The sequence below is a fragment of the Scophthalmus maximus genome, chromosome 12 (assembly GCF_022379125.1).
Source record: "Scophthalmus maximus strain ysfricsl-2021 chromosome 12, ASM2237912v1, whole genome shotgun sequence".
Taxonomy (NCBI): domain Eukaryota; kingdom Metazoa; phylum Chordata; class Actinopteri; order Pleuronectiformes; family Scophthalmidae; genus Scophthalmus; species Scophthalmus maximus.
The window spans coordinates 9,947,458-9,957,500 of record NC_061526.1 but is presented as its reverse complement, the minus strand read 5'-3'; the positions used below and the strand labels follow the sequence as shown (position 1 = coordinate 9,957,500).

General features: G+C 46.8%; 1 protein-coding gene across 11 annotated transcripts; it reads right to left on the bottom strand.

The window, feature by feature from the left end:
- Nucleotides 1–1,101: 1,101 nt before the first annotated feature.
- LOC118287096 (heterogeneous nuclear ribonucleoprotein C) lies at nt 1,102–9,672 on the bottom strand. 11 transcript variants are annotated; one of them, XM_035611974.2, is made up of 10 exons: nt 9,525–9,669; nt 8,213–8,246; nt 5,760–5,802; nt 4,875–5,188; nt 4,717–4,789; nt 4,582–4,629; nt 4,239–4,402; nt 2,627–2,740; nt 2,337–2,539; nt 1,102–2,247 (listed from the first exon to the last, which is right to left on the bottom strand). In XM_035611974.2, the coding sequence occupies exons 3-10, from the start codon at nt 5,762–5,764 to the stop codon at nt 2,143–2,145; spliced, it is 1,026 nt and encodes a 341-aa protein (XP_035467867.1). In that variant the 5' UTR covers nt 5,765–5,802; nt 8,213–8,246; nt 9,525–9,669; the 3' UTR covers nt 1,102–2,142. The 11 variants fall into 11 exon arrangements, with proteins under 11 accessions (XP_035467867.1, XP_035467874.1, XP_035467788.1 ...); XM_035611981.2 differs by having other exon boundaries at nt 2,391–2,539; XM_035611895.2 differs by having other exon boundaries at nt 4,582–4,789; nt 9,525–9,672.
- Nucleotides 9,673–10,043: the final 371 nt, after the last annotated feature.

Below are 10,043 nucleotides of genomic sequence, written 5' to 3'. Positions count from 1 at the left end.
TATTTGAAAAGAAGCAGGAGGCAGAACACGGCCTCCAGCATCAATCACTCCACTCGTCCTCGTTCTCCTTCATCTGTCATTTATATTCACACCAGCTACTGGTCTCTCTCAAATACGCACGCACACACACACCTCAACTCTCTCTCTCACACACACACACACACACACACACACACACACACACCTCAACTCTCTCTCTCTCACACACACACACACACACACACCTCAACTCTCTCTCTCTCTCACACACACACACCTCAACTCTCTCTCTCTCACACACACACACACACCTCAACTCTCTCTCTCACACACACACACACACACCTCAACTCTCTCTCTCACACACACACACACACACCTCAACTCTCTCTCTCTCACACACACACACACACACACACACACACCTCAACTCTCTCTCTCTCTCACACACACACACACACACACCTTCTCTCATCTTTTCTGATGATTGCGACAGAGGGAAGCAGGTCAGAGGTCAGAAAAGATTTACTTTTTGCTCATAGTTGTTTTATGGTTTAACTGTAAAATGTCAAACCTTGATTAGATTTTCGTCATAAGGGTTTAGAGCCACAACTAACTTATTTTCATAATCCATTAATCTATCACTTATTCTCTCGGTAAATCAATCAGTTGTTTGGTTCATAAAATGGTGAAAAATGTCGATCGTGTCTCAAACCTCAACATGATGTTTTGTTTTGTTCACACCAGAGATCTTCAGTTCACTGTCACAGAGGAGCAAAGAAACAAGAACATATTCACATTTCAGAAGCTGAAATCAGAGGATTTAGACTTTTTTTTCAAAAAAACTACTTGAACCGATCATCAAAATAGTAGGCGATTAATTTAGTAATCGTTTAATAATCGATGAACTGTTGCAGCTTCATTAGGGTTCAGGATATTTTAGGATTCATCTCGACGTCCGCAGATCTACTTCGACCTCACGGGGGGAAACAAACGAGACGCTCCTCGTTCCTCCAGAACTCTCCTCGGAAAAGTCACGTTAATAATTTCACTTCAACATAATACTCCAGTGACAGATGTCTGTGAGATTAATGGTGCGCTGCAAGAAGGAACTACGGACAGTTACACTGGCAAATCTTTTTATTATGCTAATTAGTCAAAATGTCAACAATCAGAAGCTAAAAAAAAAAGAGGGTTTTCAAACTGAACCTGCGGCAAGATGGTGTTTCCGGTTCCGCGCTCCCCAAAGCATTATGGGATTTGTAGTTACCAAATTTCATGTTGCATTATTTTTTTTTCCACACCGAGTCGATAAAAGAGAAAGTTTCACAGGAATATTACAGACAAAATGAGTCAAAACCTGAGGAAGAAACAGATGAAATACGTGGAAGAAAAATGAATATTTCAACCCAGAATCACCTGTTTGTCCCGAAAGCTTCACAGACTCACGTTAACGACACTCAGGCCTGAAGCCTCCCGTGTTCACTGTGTCCCTGAACGCATCCTGATATGATTCTGTCATCGTCTCACACAAGATCCGACACGAGACGGTTATTATCCGTCACCGGCGCAGGGAAACAAACATCTGCATCTTTTTAAGTGTTCAGCGTCTCTCTGAGGCCAGTTTGTTGTGACACGCTGCCACCTGCTGGACAGGAATATAAAAAACAAACATCAAGACGGGGCCGAAACAACGTCGTCTGCTAATTTGTCTTTCAAATTCAAAACTTTGCAGCTGGAGATATAATATTTTTAGCCAGTTTTTGTTTGAATGTTCAAATGTTTGTGTGGTCGTTTTGTTCTAAAATCAATAACTGCTCAGGGGCTTTTTCTTTTACACTCAAATGTACAACATGTTACATTAATAACTGAACAGTAACAGGATGTGACGCATTAATCCGGTGTCAGGGGGAATAAAAAAGGTTGACACAATTCAAATCAGAAAAGAAAGAAAGAAAGAAAAAACACACTAGAAAAACAAAATCCAAGAAAACGAGACAGAAACATAATTTGTGAATTGTGAGAAATATCTACTGTTTACAAACGTCCAGTCATTTCAGCAGATCAATGAGCGCGTGACCACTGTGGACAAGTCATACACAACGTGTGTGTGTGTGTGTGTGTGTGTGTGTGTGTGTGCGCGTGTTTCTGCCGCCGCGGAGCTTAGCACTCGTCTCCGTTGGCGCTGTCGCCGTCGTCCTCTCCTTCCTCCTGCTCGCCCTCCTCCTCCTCCTCCTCATCCTCCTCCTCCCTCCCTCTGCTTTTCACCTGCAGACACAGAGAAGTTTTATTTGAGTGACGAAAACAAGACTTAAACATGAACACGGTCAAAAGACAGAAACTAAAAAAATCATAACCTGCTTGTGATTAAACACCCGTCTCCGTTCTCCCTCCTCATCCTCACTCCTCACCTCGTCTTCGTCCTCCAGCAGGTCTCCCTCCTCCTCCTCGTCCGAGTCGTTCAGCTCGCGGTCCCGTTTCAGGACGTCCTCCTTCTTGCTGGAGGTGGACGAGTGGAGCGGTGACACCTCGCCCGGCTCGGGTTTGGAGTTCTTCGTGTCTGAGTGGGAGGAACTCCTGTTATTATTATTATTATTAATGAGTCATTTTGATACAACGTTCTGTCCTTGAACATGACGACGCTCACCGGACTTCCTGCCGTGGTCCTTCTCCATGCGGTCCAGGCTCTCCAGCAGGTAGTCCACCTTGTGCTTGATCTGTGCCAGCTCCCGCTTGATGGTCTGCAGATCATCTGCCCTCACTGTGGAAGGAGGAACAGAAGAAGAGCTCAGGTCAGGAGGACGCAGGTCAGGAGGAGGCTCACAGAGAGGAGGAAGGTCAAGAGGAGGAAGGTCAAGAAGAGGAAGGTCAGGAGGATGAAGGTCAGGAAGAGGAAGGTCAGGAAGAGGAAGGTCAGGAGGAGGAAGGTCAAGAGGAGGCTCACAGAGAGGAGGAAGGTCAGGAGGATGAAGGTCAGGAAGAGGAAGGTCAGGAAGAGGAAGGTCAGGAGGAGGAAGGTCAAGAGGAGGCTCACAGAGAGGAGGAAGGTCAAGAGGAGGAAGGTCAGGAGGATGAAGGTCAGGAGGATGAAGGTCAGGAGGAGGAAGGTCAGGAGGAGGCTCACAGAGAGGAGGAAGGTCAGGAGGATGAAGGTCAGGAGGATGAAGGTCAGGAGGAGGAAGGTCAGGAGGAGGAAGGTCAGGAGGATGAAGGTCAGGAGGAGGAAGGTCAGGAGGACACAGGTCAGGAGGAGGCTCACAGAGAGGAGCTCAGGTCAGGAGGATGAAGGTCAGGAGGAGGAGGGTCAGGAGGATGAAGGTCAGGAGGAGGAGGGTCAGGAGGATGAAGGTCAAGAGGAGGAAGGTCAGGAGGACGAAGGTCAGGAGGAGGAAGGTCATGAGGACGAAGGTCAGGAGGAGGAAGGTCAGGAGGAGGAGGGTCAGGAGGAGGAAGGTCAGGAGGAGGAAGGTCAGGAGGAGGCTCACAGAGAGGAGGAAGGTCAGGAGGAGGAAGGTCAGGAAGGTCAGGAGGAGGAAGGTCAGGAGGACGAAGGTCAGGAGGAGGAAGGTCAGGAGGAGGAAGGTCAGGAGGAGAAAGGTCAGGAGGAGGCTCACAGAGAGGAGGAAGGTCAGGAGGAGGAAGGTCAGGGAGGTCAGGAGGAGGAAGGTCAGGAGGAGGAAGGTCAGGAGGAGGAAGGTCAGGAGGAGGAAGGTCAGGAGGACGCTCACAGAGAGGACGCAGGTCAGGAGGAGGCTCACAGAGAGGACGCAGGTCAGGAGGAGGAAGGTCAGGAGGAGGAGGGTTAGGAGGAGGAAGGTCAGGAGGAGGAAGGTCAGGAGGAGGCTCACAGAGAGGAGGAAGGTCAGGAGGAGGAAGGTCAGGAAGGTCAGGAGGAGGAAGGTCAGGAGGAGGAAGGTCAGGAGGAGGAAGGTCAGGAGGACGCTCACAGAGAGGACGTAGGTCAGGAGGAGGCTCACAGAGAGGACGCAGGTCAGGAGGAGGAAGGTCAGGAGGACGAAGGTCAGGAGGAGGAAGGTCAGGAGGACGCTCACAGAGAGGACGCAGGTCAGGAGGAGGCTCACAGAGAGGACGCAGGTCAGGAGGAGGAAGGTCAGGAGGACGAAGGTCAGGAGGAGGAAGGTCAGGAGGAGGAGGGTTAGGAGGAGGAAGGTCAGGAGGAGGAAGGTCAGGAGGAGGAAGGTCAGGAGGAGGCTCACAGAGAGGACGCAGGTCAGGAGGAGGCTCACAGAGGGACTGACCTGTACGTGAGGTCCTCTGGCTGCTCTTGGAGGAGGACGAGAAGCTGGTTTTGGTTCGTCGGATGGCTCCTCCGCTCACACTGACCCTGGGGCGCTTTGAGGGGATGACGGCGCGGGACAGGGGCGGAGGGGGGGGAGGCACCCGGGACTGGTAGGAGTACATCCTGAGAGACATGGACACAAACAACACACTTCACTGTGACGTCTTCAGCTTTCTATTTGCATATTAAATAATCTCAGACTTTAATTTCTAAACGGCACATTTGTGGAAACAAAACTGTCGGTTTCCAGAGTCAAAGTTGTAAAATAAATGTGGAGAACAAGCAGACATGAGACACTTTACCTGTCGTAGTAATCTCTTTGAAAGTCATAGTCCAGATCAAAAGAGGAACTGCAGAGAGAGGAAGACGAAGGAGGAAGATTAACTACAGCAACACGCTCTTTTAACGTCGACGCGTCGCAGTCGGACGTCGCCCACCTGTACATGTCTCCTGCAGAACGCTTCGCCGTCTTCGACCTGTGAGGCTTCGGCTCGCCGGCCAGGTTGATGTCTGCGGAGGAGAAACAAGAGTCAGAGGAAGAGTCACGGTCGTCGGGGACCAATCAAACAGCAGCCGAGGCCCTCCCCCTCCTCACCCAGGACCTGGCCCACGATCATGCGTCCGTCCTCGCTGGTCACGGCGGTGCGGGCGTTCCTCTCGTTGGCGTACTGCACGAAGGCGTAGCCCTTGTGCATGGAGCAGCCCACGATCTTGCCGTACTTGGAGAAGATGGCCTCCACGTCGGCCTTGGTGACCAGCAGCGTGTTGAGGTTGCCGATGAAGACGCGCGAGTTGAGGGAGCGCGGGTCGTTCTTGTTGGTCACGTTGCTGCTCGCCATCAGGCTGGAGGCGGACGACGGCGACCAACTGGACGGGACAGACGGGAGGGGCGAGGGAGGGGAGGAGAGTCTGGATTAGGGAGAGACGACGAGGTGGATGAATATGGACTGACAACAACATCATGATGAGAGATCTTCTAATCATTTAAACACAAACTGTATCCCAGAGAGGAAGTAATCAACTATTTCTTCCCAATATTTAATCAGAATATGTCAATCACAATTTTGTCATCTTCAAATATACTTCTTCCCCCCCGAGAAGCAAGATATTAAATTATCAGTGAAATAATCAATTTATTCAAGGAATTTAAATATTTAAAACTTCACATTTTCTCTTAAAGGATTCATCAATACATTCATTGCTCAACGAGAGGTCATACAGGTTTAACACTCGTGTCATGGCTTCAGCAAGGGTTTTGATACTGTACACACAAACTGTGTGTGAGTGTGTGTGTGTGTGTGTGAGTGTGTCTGAGTCTGTGTGTGAGTGTGTGTCTGAGTCTGTGTGTGAGTGTGTGTGTGTGTGTGTGAGTGTGTGTGTGAGTGTGTGTGTGAGTGTGTGTGTGAGTGTGTCTGAGTGTGAGTGTGTGTGTGTGTGTGTGTGTGTGTGTGAGGAGCGTCCTCGGACAGAGCAGACTCACTCCATGGTCTGTGCTGGGTCGCTGGACGTCTGCCTGCCTGACTCTGCCGGAGAGAAGAGGGTCGTCGAGGAACACGAGTCAGACACATCGACTACAACTAACAAACTTTTATTTTCCCTCCAGAAATCCAACGTGATTAACAGTGGGGGATAAAATATATTTTTTCCTTTTCTCAAAATGGAGGCGGCCATTAAAAATCACAGAAAAGTCAAAGCAGTTTGATGTGGCCCAAAAAAAATGAAAGACAAAAGGTGTATTTTAGATTTTCTTCACTTTTGCAGATGGTTGACACACGAGCAAATCTGGTCAGAGAAAGGAAAATAAGAAACGGTTCAGGTTTGTTTGAGGCGTCCGAGTAAAAAAAAAATTAAAAAAGGTTTATTTGAGCGTGATATTCATAACGCTGTCGTCTCGGTTGCTGATATGACAGGAGATATGAGCAGACTCCACCAGGGTCACGTTGTTAAGTGTTTCTGTGACCTTGACCTGTTTGTGTTTGTTGCCTGTCAGTCATAAGAGGCCTTTGTCTTCTATTCGACCGCCTCGTCTCACCGGATGCTCCCGTCGCCACTCGCAGGGATCACATGGTCCGCAGCAGGAAGGTTAATAGTCTGCCCTACGTGATCTGACCTCTGACCTCGGTGTGTGTGTGTGTTCAGGCTCTTCATCAGACAGAGCAGAGACACTAGATATTCATATACCTGCACCCAGGGGTCACCTGACGGGTCATGTGACTTCCCAAATGAAAAGAATTACATAAAATAAAATGAAATGAAAAATAAAGAGCGTACGACTCAGATAAAGAATCAGCGGTGAAGAATGTGTTGGTGCCGTTACGACACAATGATTATGATTTGATCAATCTGATGTCAAATGAACATAAATTGTAATCTGCTGTTTTTTTTTGAGTCATATACATTTTTTTCTATTTTTCATGTTATTTTTTTTCTCACGTGACCCGTCAGGAGGTGACCCGTGAGGTGACCTGTCCTGAGGTGACCCGTCAGGAGGTGACCCGTGAGGTGACCTGTCCTGAGGTGACCCGTCAGGTGACCTCCTGGTCGAGTGTCTGTCACCTGGGAGCATCAGCTGGTGTGTGGACGTGACACGATCATCAGTAACATCTGACATAACGTGTGGATTTTATTTACGTGTGAATTATAGTTGGATTAATACTTAAGATTTAGAAAATAAACTGATTGGTCATGTTGCTCTTGTCAATCAACCTGCAGCCAGTGATTATTATTCTGTATATACCACGTTGTGTCTCCATATATATATTTGTGACTTTCACAAATGCTCATGATGGAGTTTTGGTAAAACTTCCAGCAAATGAAGTGACCAGACGGAAACAAGAGCCTGATTCTGAATCTGCAACTGATAATAATATAATAAAAATAATCTAATAATCTCCACCATCTGAACAACACAGGTGGATTTTATTACAGGTTATTATAATAACATGACGTCTTTCGTGAGGCTACGTGTTTGTTGACTGTGGCACCTCGTGTCAAAATCATCTCATCCACGTTGTGTCAAATTCTACAATATCCTCATCAGTGACTTGTCGTCGGCCTCATCGGGCCGAGCGGTGCGATGGAGGTTTATGATCTTGACGTTGAGTGAACGTTGCTTTAGTGTTTGTGCTTGGACGGTGAGAGACGCTGCAGCAGCAGAGCGACTGAGCAGCGCCGCAGTGACCGTTTACGTCTAATCCAAAAATATGATCAGTGTCACAAAAATAAAACAACTGCATTAGAGAGAATCGATTCCATATTAGTGATTATTGAATACGTTAGTGGTTAATGGTTTTCAGTGGCCGTGCTGACTTAAATATTAATCTGTTCTTAGACATGAACTCTGGAAAATCTCCGGAAAAAATTGGGTCTGGACATTTTCCAGAGTTCTCACTTGGATCATATTTCTCTGCGCAGGAAAAGTTCTGGAAAAAAACGTTCTGGCCTCAGGATCGTGTCTGAACGCAGCTCGTGATTGTTACAATCAAAAATTGAGCAGGTCACTTCTTCTTTTTCCACGAGACAAATGGACCAGGTCTGATTCCATCAAATCACATGCACACAATAGTAATTTAGAAGAAGAAAAAAAAACTCTTTAAAAACAAAAGACAGGAAGAAGAAAAAAATCTGTATGCAGGAGGAACTTATGGAGCTGATGTATTTATATATTCTATAATGTGTGGGAGCTGGTGTACAGTACAGTACAGTACAGAGGCCACTTGTGATTCTCTACGTCCACTACACAGATGAACAGATGAGTCAGTCAAACACTACATGCTACCTGCTCTATGAATCCAACAGGGAGGAAATGGGATCAAATCACAAAAGGGGTGAGAACAAAAGTGGAACATTAAAAAAAGAAACAAAAAGAAAAAAAGAAAAAAAAAGATGCAAAAGTTGAGGTGGAGAAAAAAAAAAGGATTGAGACCAACTTACGATTTGACGCTGTTCAAAAAAGTGGCTTCAAAAACTAAACAGGGGGGAAACAAAATGGAAAAAATTAGAAAAGAAACTTTCGTCTGAAGATGAACTTTTACACAACAAGCAGCGGAGGAGACAACGTGACATGTAAAGAACAAAACGGATTCAACAAAGAGATCATAATCCCACATCGCGTTCAGGTCGTCACTTCCTCCTTCGAGATCTATTCCAAAGTGCAGTTTTTACATTAATGAAACGGCGTCTGTGTCCGTCTGTAGAATGGAAAACGATGACACAAAAAACAAAATGGCGGCTAGGGACGGCCCAGTTCCTCTACGCAAAGTTAGCGCCGCTGCACGTTGACCTCGTCTGGATGGAGATACTTCTCGAATGAAAACCGTGCGGTCGGATTAAAAAATGCATATATAAATATATATATATTTATATATGCATCAAACAAAAATATTTTGCATTACAGTGGACATGGTGTCTTCTGGAACAAAAACTGCTGTCCAATTATTTTATGAATAAAAAAATTAATGGATTTTTTTCCTCTTAATGCTCCAGGTCGTAATATTTAATACTTTATATATATATATTTACATTTACAGTACTGCAGGGTCGCGTCTCTTTTCACCAGCTCCAATTACAGGTCACACAGTCGAGCCAAGAGAACAGATTGGATGAATTGAACTATTATTAATTTCTCCTTGTGGGGGGGCATTAATGTCCCACTGCAGCTGATCAGAGATTTAAAATGGAGGAGCGACCTGATTCAAACACGTGAGCGAGTTGAATTATTATTATGAGTGATAATGAATACATCCCCTGATGCATCACAACACTGTCGTGTAAAAGATACAAATGAAAAGATAGAACCGCACCCGCGTCGTCTACCACTCGTCGCGTCACGACGCGTCACGACGCGTCACCTCGCAGGAGGAAACAGGAATAAAAACATGTCCGGGAAACAAGGACGAGCCGTTTTGCACACGGCCCACACGGGCCTGGGGGAGTCTGCATGTTCATTTATTCACAACACTCAGGTCAAACATCTCCTTCTCTTAGAATGTCTCATCGGAAAAACAAACAGCAAAAAACAAAAACAAAAATCAAACCATCTTCGCTCTACTTGACACGACACGAGTCACTTTCTCTTTGTCTGCACAAGAGAAACAAAATGAACGCCGCTAACGCGAAACTGTCTCTGGGGAAAAAAGCATTAAAAATGAAGAAAAAAAAAAGACAAAAATCCCAAAGTCAGGTTGAAAAAAAAAGAAAATAGGGTGGGAGGAAAAACTAAAATCTCTCGGATAAAAATACTCACCAGGAGCTTATTAATAAAAACGAGTAAAAGTCATCGCAGTGTGGCTCCGCAGTTTCCTCCGATCACCTTGAAACCAGCGAACACGAAATGGCGTCTGCTCCTCTCGCAACGGCCCGGCCCCGCCCACAGCCGGGAGGCCCCGCCCCCACTGCTGCGACAACGGGCTCTGATTGGACACTGAACCCCTACCCGCCCCCCCGTGTGGACTGACTGCGCTGATTGGCAGATGCGCTGTCACTTCCGCTCATGAACGACGACACACAGTGAAGCCGGAAGTCTGCCACAGAGTCGGAGCGCGAGACTCGTATCGATCAACTGTGGGGACGTTTAATAACTCCAATCATTAAAATGTAATCATCATAATTATTATACGTCTGTCTCTCACCCACCCACACACACGCACACGAGCTGTAGCGAGCAGCGGTTTGCCCCAGACAGGAAGTGATATGTCCGCGCGCGCTTTGTGTCCAAGCACTGAGGCGGCAGTGACGTCACCAGCGGCTCCTCCTCCAAACCGTT

What these genes read in the sequence shown, in the direction of transcription:
- LOC118287096 (XM_035611895.2), bottom strand. An exon ending in GATCGTGGGCCAGGTCCTGG is followed by an intron (nt 4,790 to 4,874) that starts GTGAGGAGGGGG and finishes TCTCCTCCGCAG; the next exon opens with ACATCAACCTGGCCGGCGAG. An exon ending in CAAAGAGATTACTACGACAG is followed by an intron (nt 4,403 to 4,581) that starts GTAAAGTGTCTC and finishes CATGTCTCTCAG; the next exon opens with GATGTACTCCTACCAGTCCC.